We start from the raw sequence: 15,571 nt of genomic DNA, 5'->3' as shown, positions 1-15,571 counted from the left end.
ATATATATATATATATATATATATATATATATATATATATATATATATATATATATATATATATATATATATATATATATATATATATATATATATATATATGTTATTATTATTCATGATTTTCAGTTTCTTGTTCTTTTTGGTTAGGTATAGGTAGGTAAAGAATAATTGTAGTTTTCTTTCTTCCATATTTTTCCACAAGTAGGGTTACTTTTGTACGACGCCTTGTCAGTACAAGATAACTGTAGTTAGTAAGCGGAACCCACCCAGGCGTGCGTTGCTCTGACCGCGAGCATTGCTGTGCGTTTTAAGAAACACGGTTTGAGTCGGGAGAGGCTGGTCAAACAGGACTGATTGTTTCTCTATGATAGGTGCGTTAGGGTCGCGGCTAGACCGCCTGGAGCTGGAGAAGGATAGCTAAGCGGGTTGAGAAGCTAGAAAAAGGAATTCAAGAGCCAGAAGAAGCGGAGAAAGGTGGTAGAAGACGAGTTAGTTGACGTAGAAGTGAAGCCGAGGACCGCCATTCCGCAAAACAATGGTGAACGCTTCGAGGCGAGCACCGCGCGCAAGGCTCGCTCCGAAGGAAGAACAGCCAAGGAAGCCAAAACCGCCACTCCGGAAAACAGTAGTGGACACACCAGGGTTCATCATCATCATCATATGCCTGGCTACGCCCACTGCAGGGCAATGGCCTCTCCCATACTTCTACAACTACCCCGGTCATGTACTAATTGTGGCCATGTCGTCCCTGCAAACTTCTTAATCTCATCCGCCCACCTAACTGTCTGCCGCCCCTTGCTACGCTTCCCTTTACTTGGAATCAAGTCTGTAACCCTTAATGACCATCGGTTCTCTTCCCTCCTCATCACATGCCCATGCCCCCTATCTTTTTCTTGATTGCAACTAAGATGTCATTAACTCGCGTTTGTTCCCTCACCAAATCTGCTCTTTTCTTATCCCTTAATGTCACACCCATCATTCTTCTTTCCATAGCTCGTTGCGTCGTCCTCCATTTAAGTAGAACCCTTTTCGTAAGCCTCCAGGTTTCTGCCCCGTACGTGAGTACTGGTAAGACGCAGCTGGTTATACACTTTTCTCTTCTGAGATAATGGCAACCCGCTGTTCACGATCTGAGAATGTCTGCCAAACGCACCCCAGCCCATTCTTATTCTTCTGATTATTTCCGTCTCATGATCCGGATCCGCCGTCACTACCTGCCCTAAGTAGATGTTTTCCCTTACCACTTCCAGTGCCCCACTGCCTATCGTAAACTGCTGTTCTCTTCCGAGACTTAAACATTAGTTTTCTACAGATTAATTTTTAGACCCACCCTTCTGCTTCGCTTGTCCAGGTCAGTGAGCATGCATTGCAATTGGTCCCCTGAGTTACTAAGCAAGACAATGTCATCAGCGAATCGCAAGTTACTAAGGTATTCTCCATTAACTCTTATCCCCAATTTTTCCCAATTCAGGTCTCTGAATACCTCGTGTAAACACGCTGTGAATAGCATTGGAGAGATCGTATCTCCCTGCCTGACTCCTTTCTTTATTAGGATTTTGTTGCTTTTCTATGGAGGACTACGGTGGCTGGGGAGCCGCTATATATATATATATATATATCAGTATTTTTTTTCAGTATCAGGGTGTACAGCTCGTGTACACCCTGATTCCGTAATGCTTCCATGACTGCTGAGGTTTCGACTGAATGAAACGCTTTCTCGTAATCGGTGAAAGCTATATATAAGGGCTGGTTATATTCCGCACATGTCTCTATCACCTGATTCGTAGTGTGAATATAGTCTATTGTTGAGTAGCCTTTATGAAATCCCGCCTGGTCCTTTGGTTGACAGAAGTCTAACTTGTTCCTGATTCTATTTGCGATTACCCTAGTAAATACTTTGTAGGCAACGGACAGTAAGCTAATCTGTCTATAATTTTTGAAGTCTTTGGCGTCCCTTTTGTTATAGATTATGTTGGCATTCTTCCAAGGCATGGTCCCACTGAAATCCTGGCCGCGGGGGACGACAACAAAGCGAAGGGATAGCATAAGACAGGAGGGAGCAATGGGGGTGAGGGCGTCATCGCGGCGTTAGGTACAGCTTCCGGCGGCGAGGAGGAGAAAAAGCGTCTAGTTCAAACACGCGTATAAAGTAGAACCGGTGAAACTAGAGAAGGTAGGTGCAGGTGAACTAGTCCAGATAAGCGGCGCTTCCAGTGAAATCTATTGGGGAAGTGATGGCGAAACCAAGCAAAATTGGTGGGACACAGTGAAGAAGAGGCACCCAGTGGTGATAAAGGGCGGTGTAATTGATGCACTGCAAGGACAGGGGACAGGGATCACGAAGCAAATAGCCAAAGGGGTTATTGATGTGGAGAATGTTTCAAAGGAAATGGAAATCGTAGTGTGTGCGGTGCCAGAGGTTTAAAGGCAGGGGTGTGGAATTCAATGGGCAGTGCTTGCAGCAAACAGGCAGATCTACTGACTACTAGGCCAAAAGACGATAATGATCGTGGAGAAGATAGACTTGGTAGCGATCATGAGCATCTAACCGCAATGTTTGGGAAAGATACTATGGCAAAACACCAACTAATACGAGCAGAATGCTTAAAAAATTAAAATGCAAATGGCAGAGATCCCAAACAACCCAAAGAAAAAACGGAGGCGCTTCCTTCAACCGTCTGAGAATAAGGAACTGGTAAACGTTATGCATCAGGCGACAAGACAGTTGAAAGAAGAAACCATGTAAGTGGTGCAACAAGAAAGTAAAGCAATCTATAGGAGAGCGTAAGTAGTCGTCTAGGGACCATCGAGAAGTCAGAAAGTTGGGATTACATGAAGAAGAGTTACTCCTTGATGTAGCAAATACCAAGAAAAGGGTGCCGAGTGAACTCGTGCAAGAGAAAATTAAATCCACAAGTGAAGGTTGGGTTCACAACATTCGCAAAAGCGACAAATGCCTACCAAAAAGATTCTGGAACCATGTGAGAACACTCGGAGCTCCAACTAAAATTCGCAAACGGCTACAAGGGATGGCGACGGTAGCATCTTCGAAGGAGACGACGCGCGGCGGTGCATCAGAGCCATTATTCATGATAACTTCGGCACAAAATAAAGCGTACTTCAGACCCAGACAGATCCGGCAACAACAGAGAAGCATGGGAGATAAAAATTTAGCATAGAAACGTTTTACTGGAAAAAGCAGGGGAATAAATATCCCTAATGGCATAGCCGCGGGACCCGATGAAATCCCGATACGGTTAATCAAACAACAAGTCATTGCTGACTAATCTCATAGAGCAAAGGATTACAACGCAGAAACATGCAGTTGGAGGGAGTGAAAGCAAGATGAACCTCATCAACAGAGGGAGAGGTGATAAGACTAGGATGAGCTCGTGCAGTGACTAACAGTAGCGTCGGTGATATAGAGAACGGCAATGCAAGCGATAAAATTAGAATAGTCAAATTGGGTAGGGAGAAATGATGTACTGGGGGAGCTAGAGAATGGCTTCATACTAGGCCCGCGCTTAGAGGATAATATGTTTGTGCTATCTCAGTGCATAGGGATTTGGATAGCTTAGAATTGACCTTTATGGATAGCATTTATATATATATTAAAGAAGCCTACGACAAAGTTGACAGGGAATTGTTATGGGATATTCTCAAGCGCGAAGGCACAGATGACGAGCTGCTGAGGGAAATATATAGGGACAACCGAGTACAAGTTTGATGGGAATGCCGAAAATATAATGAAGTGTTGGACATTCACCGAGGACTGAAGCAAATATGTCCTCTGCCTCCATTTTTGTCCACGCTTTATGTTAAGGGCATAGGAAGACCACTTGAAAACAGTGAATAATGGCTTGATTTATCCTACACGCCTAATTAGCAAATGGTGCAAAAGAAGGTCTCTGGGGCTGATGTATGCGGAGGACACAGTTCTGCTAGCGGACAATGCAAAATATTTAGAGGCACCGGCGAATATCTGCGGCAACGCTGCGCCCATCTAGGCCTTAAGTTTAACAGAGAGAAATCGGGAATTATGATCTTTAATGAAGAGACAAGTAATTACGTGATGCCATTTGAACAGCATGTCATACCCATAGTCAAGCAAAATGAATACCTCGGCGTATAGATAAACGAAGCAAAGGCTTACTCAAGCACCCCCCCCCCCCCTATTAAAATAATCTGAAATCAAGTGAAAGCGGAATGCAGTAACAACGAAACATAGAGCATTTGGAGCCACAATAAATACGAGGTGGTGCATGGAATCTGGAAAGGAGTAATGTGGCAGCGCTAACGTTAGAAAATGCCATTTTTTGGTTTAAATCGAATATCTTGTCAGGGCTGGAAGTTAACCAAAGATGCGTAGACCAGTTGGCTTTGGGAGCCCAAGGTAAAGCCACAAATGAAGCAGTGCAGGGTGGCATGGGTTGAGCCTCTTTTGAAGTCAGAGAAGCGCAGAGCAAAATTAGTTTTAAAGAAAGACTCGAGAGCCTGGAGAAAAATAATTGGGCGGTAATGTTCATAAGTATCTGTACCTGAACGGCATGGACACGGGATGGAGAAAGAGGTCAGGAAAGCTGGCAGCCAAGTACAGGGCAGTTGGAAGTGTAAGTAGGCAACAAGGAGTAATCAGAAATAAAGTGAGAGAAAGAGAGAAAGCGATGCAAAGAATGGAAACAAAAAGACCATGGAGAATTACAAGAATGGGAAGAAATAAATAGGAAGGGGAAATCTGTACGATAACATAAAGGGGGCAGTGCCTTACTGTCTGAGGCTCGATCTGGTACCTTCACAACTAAAACACGAATATCATCATCATCAGCCTATTTTTATGTCCACTGCAGGACGAGGGCCTCTCCCGGCGATATCGAATCACCTCTCTCTTGCGCTAGCTGATTCCAACTTGCGCATGCAAATTTCTTAATTTCATCACCTCACCTAGTCTACTGCCGTCCTCGACTGCGCTTCCCTTCTCCTGGCACCCACCCTGTAACCTTAACTGTCCACCGGTTATCTAACCTACGCATTACATGGCCTGGCCAGCTCCATATTTTTCTCCTAATGTGAATTAGAACATCGGATAACTCCGTTCGCTCTCTGATCCACACCGCTCTCTTCTTGTTTCTTAACGTTACGCCTAACATTCTTCATTCCATCGCTCTTTGTGCGGTCCTCAACTTGTTCTAGAGCTTCTTTGCCAACCTGGAAGTTTCTGACTCATATGTCAGCACTGGTAGAATGCATTGGCTGTAGACCTTTCTTTTCAATAATAGTGGTAAGCTTCCAATTAGGATTCGGTAATGCTTGCCGTATGCGCTCCAACCAATTTTTATTCTTCTCGAAGTCTCCTTGTCTTGATCAGAGTCACCTGTGAGTAATTGAGCTAGATAAACGTAATCCTCACAGACTAAGGTCTGACTGGCGATCATGAATTCTTGTTCCCTTTCCAGGCTATTCCTTGTTATCTTTGTCTTCTGCATATTATTATCCAGCCCTACTCTTACACTTTCTCGCTTAAAGTCATCACTCGTGTGTTGCAATTCATCCCTAGTGTTACTGAATAGGACAATGTCATCTGCCAACCGAAGTTGGTTAAAATATTCGCCGTTGATCCTCACACCTAAGCCTTCCCCGTATAATAGCTGATTTCTTCTGCTCAGCATGCAGTAAATAGCATTGGAGACATTGTGTATCCTTGCTGAACCCTTTCTTGCTACGTAACTTCCTACTTTTGAAGTGGAAAAGCAAGTTTGCCTGTGGTATTTTTGTACATATATCCCACGATATTCACGTATGGCTCCGTTACTCCTGGATTACGCAATGCATCCATGACTGCTCGCATCTCTACTGAATCAAATGCCTGTTCGTGACCTATGAAAGCCGCATAGAGAGGACAAAAACATATCGGAGCAAATATTCGCAACAAGATTAGGCATGAATTAGCGGACGAGGCGAGCGAGTACGCTCGGCCAATTCGAGCACAACGTAACGCAGAGAACGTATACATGCGCGCGCATCTCGGGAATCGGGCGAACCGGCCACAACGTGCGCACGACGCATTGCGTCGCAAATGTGACGACGCGTGGCCCACGACACGACGAGTTTTCTGCAATCGCGGTTAGTCGAAGAACCGACCGTAACGCGACAGGTGTTGCGGCTATCACTCAACTGTCACTCAGCTGTCACTCTGCGTACTCACCAGTCACTCTGCGTACAAAGCGCGGACGCGTCACGACGACGTATTGCAGCGCGAGCTTCGCTGCCAGACGACACGTCAGCCTTAAATTCCCAAGTGATTCAATAGCTGGGTGAGTCGCATTTCAACGCGTTCATAACGCCGTCTGCCAAGTCGCACTCGACTCGCTGCTACACAGCAGAAGACATGCGGTTCTATCTGCGCACGTAGGCGCCGCCTTCGCGCGGCACAAACAAGGTTGCTATATAGCCGGCGCACCCAACTAAGTGACCTGACAGAGACGCGTCCTTGCCATGACAACGCTGCGAACGCGGCCATACAGACCCGTTCCTCGGTCTGCAACTGGCCTGGCTTGCTTTCTTGTATCGAACTGCATTGATGGCTCTCTGTAGACTGCCCGTCCGTTGACAATGCAGCCAACCAGCCTGTTTCCTTCGGTTTATTTTTGGCCTCTAAGCCACCGAGCGCGAGGTTTATGGTAGCTCTGTATACGAAAACACGGGACAATAAGCATAGCCACAACGGTATAAATAATCAATGGACTGCCCGAAGTTACCTGCAAATGCTTGTACAACCATTCAAATACATTTCGTTGGCGTCTACAAAGTTCGTATAAGTATTGAAGCCGCGTAAATGTCCGGTTGCATTCGCGCTTCTTGTCTTTGGGAAAGCGCTGAACGGCGGTTATCGCGACGTACGCTATTGAGCCAGAACTATCGACGAGCGTACCGAACGAACGACGCTTCCGTGTATAGAAGCAATGCGGCTCCTTTCTTAAGGCACGCATAGATTATGTCCTCAAGAAGTGCTTGTGTCACAGGGGTTGCGTGTCTTGACGCGACCGGGGTCAGGAACAGGACCCTCCTTACCTTTCTGGGAGAAAATGACTCGGTGTTTCCGTTTGTAAATAACGTGTTTTATTTCCTTTCATTTCTTGAAAATAATTTTCGAGGGAGAAGACTTTAGGTCTTTGCTGCCGTATTCTTTTGTAATTTCAGCATCCTAAGAGGGCTTTACCTTTTATTTTTTCATCCTGTCACATCATACGTATTTCTTACATTGTTTTATCTTAGTCCTTGCGATCTGTACTCTTTCCTGGGCTTCTTTCTTTCCTGTCAAGTGCAGATATGTTTCCAATCCAAGTAATTATAGTAACAATAATGATGCCTTATGCGATGACAGACGGCTCTCATATAGAGTACAGCAATATTGCGCAGCGGCCGTTGCATATATATGCCTGAATTAAGTACGCTATTGAGAAAAGCTTTAAAGTAGGCTTGGCCCTTCATTACGCGTCGCCCGCATCGCAGCGCCGTCAAGATGTTGTACGGGGGTCTTTGTTTTACGGACGAGAAGCAAGACGACGTGAGATTATTTTTGACGCTTCCCGCGTCAATTCCTGGTAGGACAGCGCTCGTTTTCTGCCTTTCTCGTTCGTATTTTTTAGTGCTCTTTTCTTCGACGGATTCATGCCAACGACCTCGCGTTCGAACCCTTTTAAGATTCAGGAGGCGTGCGATTATACAAGCATTGCCATTTGTTGGGCGTGTCGGTAAACTGAAAGCATATTTAGCGCAAGCAAACAAGGACGGAAGGGATACAGGTGTATTTCCTAAAAATCAGGTTGTTGAAGTTAGCGCATTGGCGGTGTCGTCTCCCTTCCGTCCTTGTTTGCTGGCGCTAAATATGCTTTCAGATTATACCAGACTTTTTTTTTCTTTTAACTTCGCTATAACTATAATTTCGCTAAGTATCGACATGTCTTATTCTGCCGACGCAGTCGGCGCAGCGGCGAGCTATAGTCAAGCTAGAGCCTGCGCCTCGAACTCGGGAGTTATTGGTTTCGAATGCCGTGTTGCGGAAAACCCACTACGTTTTTTTTTTTTTCGTTAAATAGATGTGTTCTACGGCCTGGTGTCCGGCTTCTTGCGGGGCTTCGTATTTCGAATAGGGGCCCTGTAGAGATTCCCAGGCGTGGTCTTTGGGTGCGCCCTACCCAAACACAGGTGTTCGCCTTGGCTGAAAGCATCCGGCGCGGCTGTAAGGAGGCAGACGATAGCTGCCTCCTGGTATACGCACCGGTAAAATAGGCACAAGCGAGTACCCTGCCCTGTGCTTGGCCACGGCGGGACCTCAACGCTTGGAGAGAGGTGTTTCTCCCCAACTGGAGGACTTTCGCGCACGAAAAGTTGCAGTCATTTCCACTCGATTACGTCGTCGGATACCTTAAGTAAGCGTTTATAGGCACAGGGCTAATCTGGCGCAGCCTGCTCCATAGCGATCCGCCAGAGCTCTCTGGCAAGTTCGAATAGCGGGCAAGGCAACAAGTATATGCAGGCGCGTCCGATTGCGGGTCAGTAATAGGATGGCACAGTTCAACTCACCCTGACGACTCCACAGCGTGAAGAACACGATAATCAGGCGCAGGTATTCCATATCAGCAGAACAGGCAAAAAACCGCTATAGTACCAGCCGCCCTTCTCCTGGAGTGACGCTTCCCTTTTTCACCAGGCTCACGGCCCGGTACATATTCCAACCAGAAGTGACACTACGCTGCGCCTGACTGTCCGCGACTCGCGTGCTTTCTTTATTCGTCCGCTTATTCCTTAATCAGGGGCCGCTAAAATCGGGACGCGATGACACAGTTACGTGACAGGGAACCGCCCATTGGACAACGTTCCTTCCCGTGCCACGGCCGCAACCAACTTTCACCGTCTTTGCGCGCGCGCGTTACTTTCTTTTTATTATTCGCGTTCTTTACTTTATGCTCGCCTTGACTTCGTTCCGAGCGCGTTTTTCTCGAAGCCTCGCGATACCCATGCACCGAAGCCTGTCTGTCGGGTGCGACTCGCACGGTGATGTTTGTCGGCAGCCGACATGCCCCGAAGCCGCAGCTCGCCTCTCGTCCAAAGCCCGTCCGCGATCGCGAAACCGCGGGAAAACGCGAGAAAGCGGGTCCAAGGTCAACCCCGCCGGGCGCTCGCCACTTATTTTTCTTGTTTTTGCGCTTTGCCGCGCTCTCGCTTGAGCGGTTTCGCGCGCTTTCTCAGCCTTGAATAGAGATTCTTAGGTAAGGCTGTCAAGAAGGTGGGGAATAAAGTGCAGCGCAGCAACTGTCTCTCAAGAGAGGACACCTCAACCGCGCTGCACAACGGCTCTCAGCCTTGCCTTCTATTTTCGCCTTCTTTCCCTCGTCATCGTCTCCCCCCCCCCCTCCCTAACGGGCCGTTTTCGTTCATTCTTTCCCGCGCATTTTCTTGCTCCTTCCGGCGGGCACGGCGCGTTTTTTATTAGGCTTTGAGCGGCGGCAGTGTGTTTTCTCGCTGTCGTCTCGGAGCGCACGTGAAAATGGGGCTAAGTGACGACGCCTGTTTTGCCTCGGGCATGGCGTGGAGTGAGTGCTACGAGGCATTGCAGGCAAACTTAGATTTTTTCTTTTTTTTTTTCTTTCGGTCTCTTCGACAGCTTACGGCGTTCCGATGGTGTGTCCTAAAGCACTTTTCGGGTGTCCCGGTTAGCAGTTAAAGGGACACTAAAGGTTAATATTAAGTCAACGTGGACTGTTGAAATACCATCCCAGAAACCTCGAAACGCTTGTTTCGTGCGAAGAAGAGACTTAATTTAAGAGAAAATGCGCTCTGAAGCGTCCACGTACCTCTAGCGCAGTTCAAATCACCCGCCCTCCGATCGAGGAGTATTGACGCCATGATCTCATAGTGACGTTGCGCCATCGGTGAGTAAAACGGCTCCCGCAGACGGCGCTACGGCTTTTCTGCACAAGACGCAAACGCTCGGCCAGAAACAGAGCCAAGACAGAGCCGACAGCAGCGCGAAAGCGGAACTATGGTGGCTAGCGGAAGGGAAAGCGCACGATGATAAGCCGGTTCTTTACTTTATGACGCCTACTTCGACGCTCGTTGCAATGGGTGACCCTGGCAACGACACGTTAGCTCACGATGCTGGGCTCGAGTTCAGCGATTTAAGCAGTGAACGTGACCTGCTGTTGAGGCCTCGCGCTGCCGGTGTCGTTGCGTACTACTACGATGACGGCCTGCTCTGAAAGGCACTTGATGCGACTTCAGTAAGTCGGCGTTGAACTCTTAATCCTCTGGACGAAAGTGCAGCGAGCACACTACGTGATTTTTCGGCGCTTTGCCAGTGTGCTGTGGCAGAGGTACGGCACTTAACCACTTCGAACGGAGAGGTTCACTCGGCACACAGTGATAAGTGACGTTGGATGCGCCGCTGCAACTGCCCTTGGCCAAGTTCCGCGGACCGTTCGCGCATCCCACGACATCACATGGACGTGGCATTCTCGCTGCTTGTTCCAAATGCAAGTTTCGCGAGCCAGCAGGACAACCGCAGCATGACGCGATAAAGAAACAACTGAAACTCCAAAGCGCGCGCGGCGCAAAGTCGAGCGCGCAGAGTCGAGCGAAAACGAAACCTTTCAATCACCCGTACCACTCAAATGTTATTTTTTCTTAAAATCGAATAGAAGTAGGCAAGTAGCATTTTCTTCCGTCTTATAATCTAATGAAATTATCGTTTTAATACGAGTAGTTGAGTACTAGTGAGTACTAGTGACATAAATTATGATGAGGAGTGTTTTCGTCATCGGGCTAGTACCGGAATGTCGCTGGAGGGGTCTCAAATCGTGTCGTGCATTTACCTCAATTTCTCGGTTACTAAAGCTCTGTTCGCGTTATTGACGCCTTAGACGTTCTAGAGCATTGCTTTATCACTTTAACTTGACATTCTGGTAACTTTTTGTGTCCCTTTAGCGCTGACTTGTAAAACGCATGCGCTTAGGCAAAGTTGTCGTTAGAGTCATCGTTTTTGTCGCTGCCTTCCACGGCTGTCGGCAGCGTTCAACCACGCTAACGAGACCACCCACGAAACACAGAATCTCCTAAACACCTCTTGAAACAGCAACGGCTATAGACGTCTTGGTCTATGATAAGACTGATAATATAATTTCTTCTAAACATAACCTCAGCACTTTTAATATGCTGGTATATATTCTATCTGCGGCAAAACCCACTACTGGTGTCACTAGAGTATTTTGGTAAACACATTCAGAACGTCTAACTCAAGAACTTCTTTAGATCTTTTTCTCTAAAAGTGCATAAAATGCCAAACGACGTGTTAAAAGTGCGGTTACCGTCGGCCGTCGGCGTTAACGAATAAAAGACGCCACGGACAAATCGAACTCGTAGGAAGCAACAAATAAGTTGGCTGCAATGTTAAATAATTTCACACCAGAACTTTAACAATCAAGGGCGTGTTATGGTTTTCCATACGGGGCGCGCACACGACACCTGGAAACCATTCTTCTATGCTCGCACAGCAGGTACTGACACCAGCAGGAGCGAATCGCCGGTGTCGCAGTGACCACAGCGGTGTCACAGAGCCACCGCGCTGCGAATATTCGGCGGCAGTCAAGTAGACAAGCTCCAAATTTGTGAGGCATCTCATTCCGTGCTAGAACACTGGGAGGCAGGAAGTCACTGCTGCCCACAATGTCTCTGTCGTGGGTTCCTTATGCTAGTTGTGCATCATTCTAAGCCGTTCTGTACATTTATACTGGATATTAAATATTAAATGGAGTGGTCTAGCTGTGCTGATGCTGTTTGCCTTGTGTTTTGCCTCAGTGCTTCGCGACATCGGCTGTATTACGTGTTTTCACCGAAGGCTAACTACTACTACAATGGCGGGATCTGCGTTCGCCGTCTTCGTTGTTCTCGGTGCGTCTTTGTGCATCGCACGTTCGGATAACACTTTTTGCGGTAAGTGAAATACTTTGCACTTCGTTTTTCGTCAACAATGGGAATATTTTTAGGTGTTACCCGCGACAATTCTTGATGCATGGGCTCTTCTGCCTTGGGGGCTTCGTCATTTTTACTTCTATACGAGGGTTCTGCTTGTTAGTCTTTGTGGTTAACGTTGCACGAATCAACCGAAGGGAGTGCATTCGAAGAGGGCGCGCTGGCTGTAATCCTGAACCAGACTGAACTCGCCCTATTTTGTGTCTTTTTGTTCGTGCATGGGTGTCAGTGACTATGCAGCTTGTAGCGTTGCCACTTTATAGCAAAACAAAAATATAGCTACAATGTTTCCTTCATCTATACAATTCCAGATGCAATCCGCTGCCGATGTAAAAATTTCACCGGTATTTTGTTCGAAATAAACAGCAATACTTTTAGCCTAGTAGGTGCCTCATCTGGGAGTGCAATCACGACTCCTTGGCATTTATTCATGAATGACTGTGGATCACCTCATTTGCAATTGCAAATCTGCCTTTCAACTGACTTGATGTTCTCTTTTGTTCCTTTCACTCTATAGACGGCTGGGCATCCTTCTTGCCCCGTCCCTTGGCGTTAGCTCGATGACTGGACCTCATCAGATCAGTGTAAGCCAATGAACCGTACCCTCTCTGGACCTCCCCGTGCTTTGTATATGAGTTAAGGCCAGGAAGTGCTTTGTGGTAAAATAGCTAGTTGGTGTCCCACAAACAGGCATTTTTTTGCACTGGTCCCTTATAAGCTGCCACTATTATAACCAGTTTCTCAGTGCCAGTGTACATACACAGTTATACTATGAATTGGCTTCCCCAGCCTTACAAAATTTAACTGTAGGTAGTCAGTGCTATGTACGAACTCACAAATTAACTCTGTTCTGTCATCATTTACCAGTTATCCATACATGAGTAAAAATTTTCTATAGCAGTGTACATTACACGTTGCTTCCCTAAACCACAAATGTATTCAAGCCAGTATGTGATTCGTTCTGTATTCTAAATGTTTTCTGTGGGATTTAGTTTCTTTACAGGAATTTACTGTACAGCATCAGCAAGCAGTCTAATTTAAGATTTATGTGTGTGCTGCAAAAGGTATGCTTTGCCGCTACAATTGATAAAGCATGGTCCGAGGCTTCATACATAGACGAACTTCAATTTAGCTCTGCCACCGTCAGCACTTGGCTGGCGCTTGCCAAATGATTCACATCAGGTAGCTTGTGCACAGTTTTTTAACCTTATTGTGAGGAGATCGCACAGCGGTGTGTGGAGGCGCCTGCGTGTGAGATAGAGATTGTGCTGTAACATATGTGCATGTAGAACAGGCATGATGCTGGGGGTCCCAGAAGTGTGCAGAGGTGCTTTTAAGATTTTGTCATAACTATAACTTCACCTTTGCTGTTTTTTGTCATCTATTTCAATAATATCATTGGAGGTGTTTTCAGAATTTAGCAATCTATTTACCCTGGCCCATTATGCTGCCACATTTGACCTTTCACTAAGTGTGCAATTATGCAACATGGACCATTACTTGAATACATATTTTTGTGTGCAGTGGCTTCTCAATTGCGAGTCAACGTAGATGCTCACAATTACCTGAGGCTATAGATGCACTTATGAGTTTGCTACCTATACAAATCACTTTGTACTTTCTCACGCAATAAGTATGTTAACACTTCCAAGACAGTGAGCGATGTTATCGTTAGATCACATCATGAGATACTTTCAATTTTTATGACGTATCATCCAAGATGCTGCGTCATTGGTGTGAGGTATTGCCCTAAGCCAATTAGGGTCACATGAAAATATATCAACAAAAGTGATTGATCCAGCTAGGAATGTTGCTTTGGGACACTGCTTTATCACCAGTACTCCTTTGCATGCCACCTGCTTACCCTGTACTGTGTCATGTTTAAGTTTGAAAAAAAAGGCAACAGCTAGACACTACAAAATTTCAAACTTGCTTTTCGTTAACAATATAGAACGCTATTTAACATTTTAAGTTAGTACATCATTTACGTGCAGAGTGGATTACTGTTTTACACTCATTACATTTTACAGGAAGCTTTTCAGACTTGTTTGACAAGCTGGTAAGTGCCTTTTTGGCCACAAAGCACCATATATTAATTTGAAGGCTGACTTTGTCTGACTCTGCTCTGCAATTTAATAACTATGTGCCAGGAAATGTACTGGTAATTTTAAACATCATCACGTACATATCTTAATGTGCCCGTAATTTAAGAGAAAGGAGTGCTTAAATTTATTTTTAATGTGAGCCAAACTTCGTACTTTGCGTATATTGCTGATTGATGTTCCAATTTGAACGTTCCCATTTCCTCCCTCACCTTTTTTCCCTCTTTTGTGCAGATATTGCTTGCCTCTGTCTACAAGAACTGTCATGTCGACACACAAGAACCTTCACGCGTGGCCTGTGACAGTAAGCTTTTGTGGACAGACAGTCCTCTCCTACGAAGGCTGGCCTGCTCCGGCAGCGGCGGCAATCATAAAGATTCATGCGTGATCACCTTTGCTGCTATTTGTCACTCTTGTTAATTGCATTTTCTGCATCTGGTCTGATTTGTTAGGCAATTAAGTATGACTATGGGACATGGTGTGAAATAGATGTCTTGCTGCATTTTCGCTTGCAATCGTGTTTTATGCATGAAAAGCTCAGCGTACAGTGTATGAAAATAAAATAACAGCATATTATGATTTATGTTTCAGTTCCGGTAACATGCAACGTGCAAGGAATTCATTAATGGATGGTATGCCGAAGAACTAGCCATTATTTCTGCGTGATGCTGTGCAAACATGTGGCGTTACCTTACAAGGGGCACCCACAAAGTAAGTTACAATTTACTTTTAAATGAGGCATGGACATCAGAAAAAGATATATTTATATTGCCAGTTAGAGTGGCCCACAGAGTGTTTTTCCAGATGTTAGCTATCCTTTATTTCTTAACAATTTATCCAGCACAGCGTTCTGTTTCGTATACTGGTGTCAGGCTGTCCTGCCCCCTGTAGCTGACCAGATGTAATTTTTGCCTGAACTACAGCATCATTCACAAATTGTTTCCCTGTTGGAAACTATTTCAATTCGGTGGAGACCCAGCGGGGCGCAGTTTTGTCAATAATGACGTGTTTCATGCAGAGGTGTTCTTGTTTAAGTCAATAGGTGAACATTGGAATGATATCAGCATGCAATACAGATCTTGTTTTATTTACAAAATAATTCTGACAGGCGGCATTCAATTGATTGGTCTAAGTAAAAAGCACTAATTGACCAATGAGGCTATACTACACTGTTCCCATGGTTCAGATCTGTAAAAACTACCTGTGCATCACTCTATTCGACAATATAAACTTCTTTTTTATCGTGTTCGTGCCTCGTTTAAAATAAACTGTGACTGTGGGTAAACCTCGTGTTACTGTAACAGCTGCCGCGAAAATTTGTAGGAATGTCTAATAGAAGTCTTCAGCTCTTGTCAAGCTGTCCGTTAGCCAACTTTTAGCGTAACCTTAGCAGGGCTTACTGAAGTACGTTTAGACGTCCATGGCTACAAAATGTCTCGATC

At 45.7% G+C, this 15,571-nt stretch overlaps 1 protein-coding gene across 1 annotated transcript in view; it reads right to left on the bottom strand.

The window, feature by feature from the left end:
- Positions 1-8,981, bottom strand: part of LOC142587034 (uncharacterized) — a 32,596-nt gene extending 23,615 nt beyond the window's left edge. Inside the window, exon 1 of the mRNA XM_075697918.1 lies at positions 8,584-8,981. Coding sequence (XP_075554033.1) covers positions 8,584-8,635 — 52 coding nt within the window. The 5' untranslated portion in view covers positions 8,636-8,981. The remainder of the gene's footprint in view (positions 1-8,583) is intronic.
- Between the last annotated feature and the right edge of the window lie 6,590 nt (positions 8,982-15,571).

This window comes from Dermacentor variabilis, chromosome 7, assembly GCF_050947875.1.
Source record: "Dermacentor variabilis isolate Ectoservices chromosome 7, ASM5094787v1, whole genome shotgun sequence".
Lineage (NCBI taxonomy): Eukaryota > Metazoa > Arthropoda > Arachnida > Ixodida > Ixodidae > Dermacentor > Dermacentor variabilis.
Note: the sequence above shows the minus strand (reverse complement) of the source record. Positions and strands in the feature narration are given on the sequence as shown.